The 14,843-nt window shown below is 39.6% G+C and overlaps 1 protein-coding gene across 3 annotated transcripts in view; it reads right to left on the reverse strand.

The window, feature by feature from the left end:
* Positions 1–14,843, reverse strand: part of NEMF (nuclear export mediator factor) — a 137,193-nt gene that overhangs the window by 103,075 nt on the left and 19,275 nt on the right. For all 3 annotated transcript variants that reach the window (XM_033951340.1, XM_033951339.1, XM_033951338.1), the window contains exon 5: positions 7,258–7,406. In XM_033951340.1, the coding sequence (XP_033807231.1) occupies positions 7,258–7,406 (149 nt within the window). The remainder of the gene's footprint in view (positions 1–7,257; positions 7,407–14,843) is intronic.

A 14,843-nucleotide genomic window follows, 5' to 3' on the forward strand; every position in this document is an offset into this window, starting at 1 on the left:
AGGAAGAAATTAAATCATTAGAAAAAAAATTAATTATTAAATGGGAAAATGTTGTATTACAAAAATTATTAAAAGTAAAAACTAAATATAATGAACTCTCTTCACAATTTGTGAGGAAAGAAATGTTCTGTCAGCAATTTCGGTATTATGGAAATTCAAATAAAGCTGGAAAAATGCTAGCAAATTTTCTTAAAGCAAAAAAAAGAAAAACTAAAATTATTGCAATAAAAGATATAAAAGGCAATACACACACCAACATTAAAGATATTGTAAAACAATTTCTTGATTTTTATAGGGATTTATATACTTCAGATTCTTATGAAAATAAAGAAAAGGATGGCTTAGAGTTTTTAAATTCATTTATTGGACCAAATATTCCAGAACATATAAGAGGAAGTTTAGAAGAACATATATCATTAAAAGAAATAGAACTAGCATTGAAAGCTCTTAGAGTTGGATCCGCTCCAGGTGGAGATACTGTTGAATTTTATAAAACATTTCAAAATATTATATTGCCTTATTTATTAAATTTATATCAGTATCAGATACACAATGGAAATATATCAGGAACTATGGCTGATTCTGTAATTATTGTCTTACCAAAACCAAACAGGGATCCTACATTGGTTTCAAACTACAGGCCCATATCATTGTTGAATGTAGATGAAAAATTGTTTGCTAAAGTATTAGCATTAAGATTGGCAAAAGCTCTTCCTTTTATTATAGATGTACACCAAACAGGATTCGTTGCTAAAAGACACTCTTCACATAATACCAGACTGGCACTTCATTCTTTAAATTTAGCGAAAACTATGAATGAACCAGCTTTCTTAATATCGTTAGATGCAGAGAAAGCATTTGATAGAGTGGAGTGGAAATTTATGTATCAAGCTTTAAAATGGTTTGGAATAGGTCCCTTTTTTATTAAAATGATTCAAACATTGTATAGCTCTCCTGGTGCAAGATTAAATATAAATAATAACATTTCAGAAAGATTTAACTTGTTACGGGGGTTAGACAAGGTTGTCCTTTATCTCCCTTACTTTTTGATATTGTTCTTGAACCCTTATTAATTGCAATTAATCAAACTAAGGGAATAAAGGGGATCACATTATCAAATTGGGAATATAAATTATCTGCATATGCAGATGATATTCTTTTATATTTGAAAAAACCGGAAGATACCATTCCATGTTTATTAAATTTATTAGATACATTTGGTAAATTTTCTGGATACAAAATAAATTGGGAAAAATCTGAAGTTCTTCCAATCAATGTCCATTGTACCAAAGGATTATTTGATTCATATTCATTTCAATGGAAAGAGGAAGGATTAAAATATTTGGGAATTGTTATTAAAAATACAATTGATGATACAGTAACAGAAAATGAAAAAATGTTATTAAAAAAAATAACAGAAATGTGTGAGCAATGGAATCCTTTACATCTTTCATGGTGGGGAAGAGTTCAAACAATAAAAATGATGATCTTACCTGTGGTTTGTTATCAAATGAGTATGATTCCGATATTTTTTCAGGGGTCATTTTATAAAAAATTAAATAGTATACTTACAAAATTTGTTTGGTTTGGGAAAAGGCCAAGAATCGCTTTAGCAACATTACAAAAAATGATTCGAGAGGGAGGGGTAAATTTTCCAAATTTCTATAGGTATCATCAAGCCTATATTTTAAGACAGGGCATGTATTGGATCCTCCCAGAACTCATAGAGAATGTACCAGACTGGTTATATTTAGAATGGCGGCTCCTGTTTCCATTATATCCGGAACATCTTATAAGTATAACAATGCCCAAGAGATATAAAGATCACAGAATTTTATTAGATACATGGAAAACATTAAGATTTATTAGTAATATTACAACAGATCCAATAACTAAATCGTTAAATCAATCCATTTGGGTGAACTCCAGGATCAAAATTGGTGGATTCAAAATAGTATGGAAGCAATGGATAATTGCAGGTATACGGTCTTTAAATGATGTTATAGTAAATGGATCCATGCTTAGTTTTTCACAATTGCAACAGAAATTTGGATTGAACATAACACAATATTTTAAATGGATGCAATTGAAGCAGGCCATCCAGGAAGGGTTCCCTGAATGGAAGAATCTTAATACTCAATATAGTTTGCAAATCCTTTGCTTTCAGGCAGATTTTTTGGGACACCAAGCCGCAAAATGGTATAAATTATTATATGGATTTTTAAATAAAAAAAAAAGAACAGGACTTAGGGACATTTGGAGTATTGAGATAGGACAGACAATTTCTGCAACTCAATGGCAAAAATTTTGGTCCTGGAGAATACATACTACAATGTCAGCATCTATGAGTCAAACATGGTTGTTTTTATTACATAGAGTTTTATGGACCCCTACTCGGTTACAAAAAGTAGATAGTTCTAAATCTAATAGATGCTGGCATTGTAAGATAGAAATTGGGACATTAGATCATTTAATCTATTTTTGTCCCTGTATAAATGCTTTTTGGAAAACAATTTGGCCCCAAATTAATATATTATTAGAAAATCATGTTGGACTTACATATGACACAATTTTATTTGGAACAGCAATGAGAACACATAGTCCAATATCAGCAAACAATAATAAACTTTTATTGATATTAACAGGGGTAGCCATACAACAAATTACTCAAAACTGGAAAGATCATACAAAATTAAATTTCACTTTTTGGTGGAATTCTATTTGCCATATATATAAGATGGAAAAAGCAATAGCATTACAACATGGTTATATTAAAAAATTTAATAAAATCTGGGGACCATTGGCTCTTTTTTCTAAAGATCAGATATCATAGCACAAGGATAGAACATATAATAGGGGTTAGGGTGGGTACAATATTATAAGAACAGATGAGTTATAATTTATTGCAAAGGGGGTCTTTCTATATGTTTGTATTAAAATATATATTGTTGGATATTCAAGTGTATATTGAAAATTATATGTATTATATATTTATCACTTGATGTAAGAAATTTAAAATGAATAAAGAACTTTAAAAAAAAAAAAAAATATCTGGTATTTACAAAAAGAAAAAAGTATAAAAACATAAAAATTAGAGGAAAGGGGAATTAAAAGGTACCAATGATAGCTTGCACTAAAGCTATATTGACAAGACTAGTTCTAAAGTCATAATAGCTGCAAGCACTGGAGGTATCCTTTCCCCCATATCAGATGATTTACCAGAATGGTTGTTTTAAGAAATAATTAGGGCTTTGAGACTCAAGATGACGTTGAGGACGGACGTCTGAATGAGAGGCAGCGAGTCGCTGAGATGGGGGGTTTTTTTGTACTTACCGCAGTGGAATTTTGACCTGCAATGGGGAAGAGAAAGGGAACTGTTCACTCTAGCCCTCCGATGTCTGGTACCCCCCAGCAAACAACTCAGCTGACAATTTCAGCTGCCTTTGCCCACTCAGCCGTGGAGACCCACTCTACTTCGGAGGTGAGCCCGGAGTTGTCGGGAGATCTTGGCGCTGGAGCTACCCGGATGATTCTGAGCCCGGAGCAGAGGTCAACTCCTCCCCAACCCCGGAAGTATGGTAGTGCAGGGAGCTGCAGGAGCTCAGCAGCCCGATGAGGGGAATCTGGACTCCAACAGAGGAGGGACGCCAATGCTGGAAACTTTGCAGGAAGATGTTGCTGTGGAAGCTCAACTAACCCCCACTACCAGTGAGGTAGAGGTGAGAAGAACTTCTAGGAGGGAACAACATTAGTTTTGGGGAGTTGAAAGGATCAGAAAAGATTGCTATGGAAGCGCTGTGGCAGGCCATATCTATAATGGACGCCAACCTAAAATTGAGTATCTCAACTATAAAAAATGACTATGGAACTATCTATTCCAAGGTGGAACAGCAAGGACTGCAACTATCTAAATTAAGTGAGAAATTGGAGAAACAAGAAGGAAAGTTGGAGGAAGTAAAGACTGTCCAGTTGGAACTATTTAAGGAAAGATCATTTATTTCCCGCAAGTTGGAGAACTTTGAAAACTCACTCAGGAAAAATAATTTAAGATTATTGAATTTTCCTAAATGCCCGGTTATCTCCCCTTTGGAGATGGCAAGAAAATATTTTTGAGAAGTCCTAGCCATCCCATTGGAAAATTTACCTCCAATTGTTCTTATTACCTGGATATAAGGAGACCTCAAGGGGAGTCGACTCCTAAGGAAAAATCTAAAGACAATGTTGATCTGTCTTTATTTCTGGAGAGTTCTCTTGAGGTGGTTACAGATAAAACCACTCTTTTGTTGACTCTAGCCTTTGAAAGTGATAGGGAATATGTTTTACGTCTATATTTCCGTCACATAAATGACAAATTTTTGGGCTCAAATGTCAGAATTTTTCCAGATCTAGCACAGAAAACCCAGAGGCATAGAAAGAAGTTCTTGGCCTTGTGGCCTAGAACCCTGGCCCTTGGGGCTACTTTTTTGTTAAAATTTCCAGCAAAATATTTTATTTTTTATCAAAATAGAAATTTTCTCTTTTTTGAGCCTAAACAGTTGTTAGATTTTTTAGGAACAAAAGAAGGGTTGGTTTCTTAGTCCATTGATGAATGACCTGTCATCGGCTGTAGGGTGGATAGCCATTGCCGTTACTCTAAATTAGAATAATTTGTTCAGTTTATTGAAATGTATTTCCTTTCTTGAATTCAATATTTGTGGACTAAATAGCTGATTGTATTTCTAATATACACTTAGGTGTATTTATATGTTAATTTTTTCTTTTTGTATATTCTGATCCTTTGTCAAGATTGTTATGCTTGATGAAAAAAAATGTAAAAGGATATAAATTAAAAAAAAATAATAAAAAAATAAATAATTAGGGCCCATAGTCTTGTGTTACATAGGTTTAAGAATAATACTTAAGGGATACTTTTATAAATCAGGGTATTCCCTCTGCTGGAAATCAGAAGGGGAGAGAATACAATAAAAATGAGGGTAGGGACACACTTGACACTGTGAGGATAGCTTTGGGTCATAAGAGTCCAGACCATAGGCCATCCACTTTTTCTACACTATTATCCTGGATGAAAAGGGGGTGATTGATTAAAATTGGGACCACAGAAATGCTGTTTTTCTCGGTACTATTGTTACTTGGCCTGACTGAAAATTTCATTAGACATTGCAGTGGCCTACCAAGGGCAAACCGCCCCAGGTGCAGCCAGTAAGGGGATAGAGGGAAAAGCTGTGGGACCGTGGTCTGGTGTGCGTGGCTGTCGACTCTACTGGCTCCTGCCCCCTCTGACATCAACTTCCTGTTCCAGGGCAGGGGACCAGCAGAGCTGAAAGCCACACTCACCAGACTATAACCCCACGACTGCTCCAAGCACCCCCTTACTGCATGGAAGGGGGGGTGCTCTGCCCTAGGTGGTAACCAACACAAGTACAATAATAGTAACATGTGCTCAAACGTTATCATGTAACTTAAACTGATGCTTAAAAAGATTTTCAATCTTACAACTTCTCAGAATGTGTAACCCTCCCAGGGAAAACCCTATAGGGGAGAACCACCGCCTAATCACTGCATTTGTACTGTGATTGATTGAAAATTTGAATAAAGATCAAACTGGAGAGCAAACGTTAGTAGTTTTGAATATAACATCTATGACAGTTTCATGTTTTTGAAAGATCATAATTGGGTCTCCTGATGAAGATTATCGAAACGTGGTCCGCATAGGGACCCGGGACCTTGGTTATATATATATATACTTTGGAGATAAGTGTTTGAACATTAAACTTTAAAGAAAACACTAAGTTCAAATAGTTTGATCTTTATTCATATTGTCAATCAATCACAGTACAAATGCAGTGATTAGGCGTTAGGTCCCCCCTATAGGGTTTTCCCTGGGAGGGCTACACACTTCTGAGCGGTTGTAAGATTGAAAAGCTGTTTAAGCATCAGTTTAAGTTACATGATAGCGTCTGAGCACATGTTACTATTACTGCACATTTAAACTTTGTGTGCCTCATTTGGGAACAGCTGTCTTCCCTGGATAATATTATTTTGACTAGGAACCAACACAGGTATGCCACTGAGCAGTTGTACCAATTTCTTTTATTGTTGATCTGTATCTCTGCGATCATGAATAAATTTATTAGAACATAAAAAAGATCAGAAACCAAATGCTTGACATGCAATAACAAAAAAAAAATCAAGTATACACCCAGGCGTTTGATCGGCCAGACCGCTAAGTCGTCAATCTTTATACCCCATTCTTGTCCAAAAATTCATTCAAGTCAAAAATGCCTAGAACAAGACTTTTAGGATGTGGGAGGGGCCAGCAAAGTGATGGCCTGGACACCCAGACATGGCAACACAGTAGTGGGGTACTTCACAAAAAGGGTGCCACATACACATCTCACCAGAACTCCCTTATAGGTCATGGTGAGCCCCCCAAAACCTACTAGAGCCACCTGTCTACAATCCCAATAGCCCCAGACTACTTAAGCCACCTCTGTGCAGCTCTACTAGGCTTTCCTATGCTAGGTGCTGATGTTCTGGAGGCAGATATGTAAAGTGTGTATTCCAATTTTTATGATGTTGTGGGGGGGAGGTCAGTGATCACTGGGGGAGTGTGTCATGGTTTGTACTTTGTGTTTGCAGTGGTTATCTGGTCATTTTGGATAACTTTTGGACACTTAGACCTGGTTTTCAATTGCCTAAGTCACAACGTACAAGTTCCATCCAGGCAGCCTCGTTTAACTTTCGGTTATACTTGCAGTACGACTAAGTCTAGGTCGTCCCACATCCCGCCCTCACCACTCCTCCTAAAACATCCCTTTTAGCTCTGGGTGTACAGCAGCACTGAAAGGGTCTAAGTTGTTTTGAGATACGTATTACTGATTGTCCAAGTGCCGATTTAGGCCGGGTTTTAGATATATTTCTGTTTTGATTATAAACCCCATAAAGTTCTGCTTTATGCACATAAGTGGCTTTTAAAATTACCCCCTTTATTCCCACAACAGATCTTTCTATGACAAGTATGAAAAAAAGCACGAAACACACCTAAAGCAAAAACTACCAAGAATGGCTGTGTTTTAAAAATGGTCCAATTGCAAACCAATAAAAAGTTCTGTTTCTGTCTAAAGACCAATAGCATTGTATTTTAATGCTGCTCACACACCTTCCACTCCTTTGAGAACACATATTTCAGCTGAAGAGATTTCCCACTGGGGCCAAGGAACTAGCTGAAGTGAAAGGAAAGAGATGACTACTCTTTACCTTTCTACATGAAGAAGGAGCTCTGGCACCTTTGCATTCTTGACTGGGTATCGTTCTCGAACAGCAAACTTCACGTCATCTGCTTCATCTGTGCGAAACCTCAGGATGTTCAATATCATATACTCATAGTCAGTCAGGACAATATTACCCTGCCACAGAGGGGCCAGAAACCAAACAAAAAAAGGAAGAAGAAATATTAATTTATTTGACTGATTACCATATATACTTGAATATAAACCAAGATTCTGGGGCAAAACAAATGTCCCAAAAATGGAGATCTCGGTTTATTTTCAGGTCAGAGCCCACCCCCCTCCTGGATCTATTGCAGACCTCTACCGGGCCTGCTGTAAGAGCTGGTAGGCCAGCGGTGGGCCAAGACATGAGGAATGCCTCCTGTCCTGGCCAATTAACAATTCTTACCTCCATCCCATCTCCTCAAAATGGTACCTTTTAAAATTCCTAGTGGTACAGTGGTGAACCAGAGCAGGAGTAATCTTCCTACGCTCCTATTCCTTGCAGAGCTACTAGTTGAATGGCTGCCACAAGAACTCGCAGCAGCCATTCAGATAGCAGCTCTGTATGCATCAGGAGCATAGGAAGATCGCTCCTGTCCCGGCCCACTGCTGAACCACCGGGACTTACGACAGGGCCGGTGGAGGCCTGCAAGGTGTCAGGATAGAGGGGGGACAGGGAGTCTGGCAGGGAGCAGAGACTGGCAGGGTAGATTTTAAGATGTATATAATGTTAATTTATTAGTTGTTATTGATTTGTTTTTATTTTTGATACATGTGCATTGATTTTATTGCAAACCACTTTTAAACCTGGTGATATCAAGTAGCATATCAAAATAATAAATCAAAATGATTTAACCTCTGCCTGTAACTGTACTCCAGTACACAGGTATCATAAAACCTCTTGCTCATTTGCGAGTTGACCCTGGAACTAGTTCTATTGAGCAGTTGCCATATTTACAAGTGAAACATCATATTCACTCTTTGGATGCTCAGTGGTTGAGAGAAGATGCAGTGAAACAAGTTGAGGAAGTGAATTTACTTGCTAAAGAAGAGAAGACAAGTCTTTCTTTCTACCATAAGACGCTACGTGTTAAACGGATCCCTCCTCTGGACAACTTGACTCAGGATTTGGGAGTAGAAGTAACCTCTGTTATGTTGAAAGATTTAATTTTGAAAGCCCCAGTTAAAGTGGTTAATGCTAATCTTAAAGAATAACTTTGTAAATTTGCATTTCGAGCTTACATAGCATCTGATAGAGCAGTAAAAACAGGCACTACTACTACCAATGTTTGAATTAATGTAGTATCTGGGGGAGATTCATTGGGCCATTCATTTTGGGCCTATGAATAAATTCAGAGCTTTTCGAAAATGTTATACTATCAGAATTTTTCTTTACAAACAACTTCTATTTCCCCTTTTCTTCTCAATAAATTGTTAGAAGAAAATTCTTAATATGATCTATTGATAGCAAATGTTTTTAAGGTTGTGTGGTGTCATACTTGTTTTAATTAGGGCTGTACATCTAAATTAAAATTAAAATTTTTGTATCATAAGTCTGCATGTTTTCAATTTTCATTGTTTTTTTATGGATGAATGTCTGTCGTGTTTATGTTTTGTTTGTAATGTATATGTTTAAGATTATTTTTAATATCTGTATCACAGTTCTAACCCAACACAGTTTTTAGAGCGAAATGTGGCCATGTTGGGTGACTGAATTAATTAAAACTGTATTCTTCCACACTGGTTGGTCTGCTCTGTGTTTTGTTCCTTGTGTTTGTTTGCCGACTTCCGCCTCTTGTTCGTTATTCATTGTGGTTATCCTGAAAACTTGACTAGCTAAGTATGTCCTGAGGACTTGGTTGAGAACTCCTATTATAAAGGAATGTAGGTGCCTAAGTTCATTTACAGAATACAAGTGCAACTGGGTATACAGTCTTCTGCAATCTAGGCTGGAGGTACAATGAAATATAGGCCTGTGGTCAAAGCCCTGTAAATATTATTTAGGTAGTATTAATTGAACAAACCTTGTTCAGGTAATTCTCTGTTTATTTGTATGCTGAATTATTCCATGTTCACTGTGAAGAAATTAGACCTTACCCACTAATTGTGGAGTGTGCACTGTGTGTACTATGTGCTATTTTATTATAATAATACCGATTTACTGTTTAAGAAATGTATTTCAGTGCTTTGGAAGCTTCGCACTATTAAGAAGTATTTTGATAAAGCTTCCTTTCACTTGCTGGTACAGTCCTTTATCTTAAGTATCTTGGATTATTGTAACATCATATATTTAGGTGCATATAAGAAAATTCTCAAAAAACTGAGACTGGTCCAAAATACTGCTGTTCGTCTCATTTTCAGCTTAAAAAAAATGGAAGCATATTACTCCTTTTTATCAAAAACTCCATTGGTTGCCGATGGAGTCTAGAGTGCTGTTTAAGTTTTCATACATTTGTTTTCATACAGTTTTCATACATTTGTTATAAAGCAGTTTTTGGTATGCTACCAGGATATCTTGTCCCTCATTTTGCTCTGAGTTACTCCAACAAGAGTACACAAAGAGTGCATCTGTTCACATATCCCTCCATAAAATCTTGTCATTATAAGAAGTTCCTGGAGAGAACTTTCTCATTCTAGGCCGCTAAATTGAATACTTGGCTAGGAAAAATTATGTTAGAGGTTTTTTCTTATTTTGATTTTAGAAAACAGTTAAAGACACAATTATTCGATAGGTTGATGACTTAATGCATCCTAATTCAAACCTCAACTTGTCCTTCTTACTTTAAGTTGTAGCATTTTTAGCTGCACTGTATGTATTTTAATTTAGATGCATTTTAACTTGATGCATTTTAACTCGCTGTATTTATCTGCACTGTATGTATGTATTAGCTTGCTTGTTGTGAACCCCCTAGAACCTTCCGGTATGGCGGTATATAAAATATAAATTATTATTATTATTAATAATAACTTTATTCTTTTATACCACCATAATCAGATGATTTCTAGGCGGTTCACACCGAAGAGAGCTGGACAATCAGCGAATTACATTATGCAGATTATTGAAAATACAACAGATTACATAAGAAAGGACGTGATGGAAGTATTAGATTTAGTGTAACTTCTGTTTATGAGATAAATCTATCAAACAATGCAGTTTTTATTTCTTTCCTAAAGGCGTCGTAGGTTAGTCTGTCTCCGTTAATGTAGTTACTTAACCAGGATTGCTGTTATAATAAGAGTAAATACATTAGTATGTAACTACAAAGGGGAGTACACTTCTCCCTCGGTATTTGCAGGGGTTAGGGACCACGAAGTGTGAAAACTCGTGAATAACTTTGTGCTGGCTCTGACCCACCCTCGGACCTTACCTGGTGGTCTCCACCTCCGATTGCCTCCTTCTATGCATTGTTGTGTGTTTGCAGGGGCCAGTATGGGTGCTTCAGTCTCCACTTTGGTGTCGAGCCAGGCAGAGCGAAGATCATTCCTCTCTGGGCTGGGCAGCATGTGCCGGCCTTACCTAATGGTCTAGCGGGCTTTCGGGGCAGGAGCGATCTTCGGGGCAGGAGTGATCTTTATACGCTCCTGCCCCATGCAGATCGCCAATAGGAAATGGCTGCCATGAGCTCCCGTAGTCTCTTGAGAGTACGACGGGAGCTCATGGCAGCCATTTCCTATTGGCGATCTGCACGGGGCAGGAGCGTAGGAAGATCGCTCCTGCCCCAAAAGCTCGCTAGACCACCAGGTAAGGCTGGGATGCCGGGGGGAAAGCGGAAAGGAGGCGGGGAAGGTCTGAAATGAAGATTTTTTTCCCCCCTAAAAAAAAAAAATTTGCGAATAACCGAATCTGCAGATGCTGAAACCGTGGATTCGGAGGGGGAAGTGTATACATGTGGGCGGTGCATAGGGAGGACATGAGTGTGTCTACCTCATATGCTCAACTTATGTTACTTGCATGAGCTGTAGTGCTTAAGCACCCTCACACCTGCCACTGACCTGGGTTGAGTGCACCTATCATTGTGCGCAAATCTTTGGGCTTCAGCCAGTATTCTATGACACATGCTGTTGCAAGACTGCTGCTCAGCTCTCCCCATCGTGGCAGCTAACTTGTAATGCTCAGTTATACAATTGCTCCCTTAGATTATAAGCTTTCTTGGATAGGGAAATATCTACAGCATCTGTATGTAACTCACCTTGAATTGATCTCCAAAGCAAGTAGGTCCACTGTAGTCAGAAACCAGGCAGGGGGCTGGGAGGGCAAACACACCAAACTTCCTCTCAGGCCTGGAATTTGTCTGGTACTAGTAGGGATCCAGACCAGAAGACCTCCACAAAAAAAAGAGGATCCAACATAGACAATAGGATTTGTAAAACAATTTATTGTCTTACAGATGCAAAATGCTCAGACACTATTCTGTGCTAAATAAAACAGCTAATCTTTATACGGGTTTATACAGGGTAGAAGTTTTTTTTGCAAATGAACGCTCTTACCAGCCCTGGTTGACCCCCTCAACATCCATTACCTACGCTCCTGTGCCCAAGCTGCTGAACGTCTCTGGCTTAAATCCCGCATGTATACAGACTTCATACAGTTCAAATTCATGCTAACACCCTTCCAATCTACTCTCTCACTTGCCATACAAGAATACTACAACCATTTAACTAACTCTTAGGGCCAACACTTACCATCTTTTTGTCACACTCAACTTTCTACTCAAAGTACTCCCGTCTCCTATCCCCTCCTCACTTTCCCCCCCCCAGATGATGGTAAAGTTCTTCCATGACAAGATTCACCTTGAATTCTCAACCAAGTCACCCCCTACCACACCTGCCAGTTGTCCACTCTGCCAATTTCCCATCAACAACCCCTACCACCTTTCCCTCCTTTTCTGAAACTGCTCACCTTCTCTTCTCTTCCACACCCACCAACTGTTCCTCTGATCCGATTCCTACCCACCTATTCGTAGCCATCGCTCCCACTGTCATCCCTCCCATCTGTCACATCTGTAATCTATCACTCTCCACTGAAACAGTTTCTGATGTCTTCAAACATGCTGTAGTTACCTCTCCTCAAAAAAACCCTCACTAGATTCCGCATCCCCCTCCAGCTATCGCCCCATCTCCCTCCTCCCCTTCCTATCCAAACAACTCAAACGTGCTGTTCACCACCGTTGCCTGGACTTCCTTTCTTATCATGATATTTTTGACTGGCTTCAATCAGGCTTTTGCCCTCTCCATTCTATGGAACCTGCCCTTGCTAAAGTCTCTAACAATCTGTTCCTGGCCAAATCCAATGGTCTACTCCATCCTCATTCTTCTCGATCTATCTGCTGCCTTCAACACTGTTGGTCACCACCTCCTCCTCGGCATGCTATACTTGCTGGAATTCCAGGGTTCTGTTCTGATGGAGGAGTGTGTGGCGCAGTGGTTGGATCTACAGCCTCAGCACCCTGGGGTTGTGGGTTCAAACCTCGCGCTGCTCCTTGTGACCCTGGGCAAGTCACTTAATCCTCCATAGCCCCAGGTACATTAGATAGATTGTGAGCCCACCGGGACAGAGAGGGAAAATGCTTGAGTACCTGATTGTAAAAACTGCTTAGATAACCTTGATAGGCGGTATATAAAATCCTAATAAACTTGAAACTTGAAACTTCTCTCCTGGTTTTCTTCCTATCTCTCCCATTGTACTTTCAGTGTATGTTATGGTGGATCTCATGCACGAATACAGGATGTCCGGGGCGGTACTTGGAGAGACCTCCCAGGAAAGAGACTTGGGAGTTATGAAAAGACAAGTCGATGAAGCCATCCACGCATTGTGCGGCGGCGGCAAAAAGGGCAAACTGAATGCTAGGAATGATAAAGAAGGGGATCACGAACAAATCGGAGAAGGTTATCATGCTGCTGTACCGGGCCATGGTGCGCCCTCACCTGGAGTACTGCGTCCAGCACTGGTCGCCGTACATGAAGAAGGACATGGTACTACTCAAAAGGATCCAGACTAAGATGGTTAAGGGGCTGTAGGAGTTGCCGTACAATGAAAGATTAGAGAAATTGGGCCTTTTCTCCCTAGAACAGAGGAGATTGAGAGGGGACATGATCGAAACATTCAAGGTACTGAAGGTAATAGACTTAGTAGATAAGGACAAGTTGTTCACCCTCTCCAAGGTACGGAGAACGAGAGGGCACTCTCTAAAATTGAAAGGGGATAGATTCCGTACGAACATAAGGAAGTTCTTTTTCACTCAGAGAGTGATAGAAAACTAGAACACTCTTCCGGAATCTGTCGTAGGGGAAAACGCCCTCCAGGGATTCAAGACAAAGTTAGACAAGTTCCTGCTGAACCAGAATGTACGCAGGTAGGGCTAGTCTCAGTTAGAGCACTGGCCTAAGGGTTACCGCGTGAATGGACTGCTGGGCACGATGGATCACTGGTCTGACCCAACAGCGGCAATTCTTATGTTCTTATGTTCTCCTCCGCTGCCATCCCACTGTCTATCGGCGTACCTCAAGGCTTTGTCTTAGGCCCTCTCCTCTTCTCCATATATACCTGCTCTCTCGGTACACTGATCTCCTCCCATGGTTTTCAATATCACCGCTATGCTGATGACTCCAAGATCTACCTCTTCACACCAGATATCTGTACAGGAATTCAGGCACGAATCTCAGCCTGCCTGTCCAACATTGCCGCTTGGATGTCTCACTGTCATCTCAAATTGAATATGGCTAAAATTGAACTCTTTATCTTTCCACCTAAACTCACCTCCCCCCTCTCGCCATTCTCTATTTCTGTGAATAATACATTCCTCCTCCCCATCTCATCAACTCACAACCTTAGGGTGTTCTTCAACTCCTCTCTCTCCTTCTCTGCTCATAACCAACAAACTACTAAAATTTGTCACTTCCTCCTCTATAACCCTGTCCTGGAGGACCACCAGCCAGTCGGGTTTTCAGGATAGCCCTAATGAAAATGCATGAGACAGATTTGCATATAATGGAGGTGACAGGCATGTAAATCTGCCCCATGCATATTCATTAGGGCTATCTTGAAAACCTGACTGGCTGGTGGTCCTCCAGGACAGGGTTGGGAACAACTGCTCTATAATATTACCAAAATCCAACCTCTCCTCTCCAAACACACTACCAAAACCCTTATCCATGCTTTCATCACCTCACACTTAAGACTACTGCAACGTACTTCTCTCAGGTCCCCTGCGTATCTGCCTCTCATCACTTCAATCCGTTCAAAGTGCTGCTGCACGACTCATATTCTGTGAGAGCCGCCATGCTCACATTAACCCTCAAGTCACTTCATTGGCGCCCCATCTGTTTCCAAATACAGTTCAAACTCCTCTGACTTACTAGTGCATTCACTCTGTAGCTCCTCAATATCTCTCCTCACTTATCTCCCCCATGCTCCTCCCTTGGAACTCCGTTCGTCAGGTAAGTTCCTCTTATCTGTGTCCTTCTCCTCCACTGCCAAATTCCATCCCTTCTTCCTTGCCGCATGCCTCGAACAGGCTACCAGAGTCAATACATCATGCTCCATTTCTAGCAGTATTCAAATCCAAGCTAAAA

Source organism: Geotrypetes seraphini, chromosome 7 (genome assembly GCF_902459505.1).
Source record: "Geotrypetes seraphini chromosome 7, aGeoSer1.1, whole genome shotgun sequence".
Lineage (NCBI taxonomy): Eukaryota > Metazoa > Chordata > Amphibia > Gymnophiona > Dermophiidae > Geotrypetes > Geotrypetes seraphini.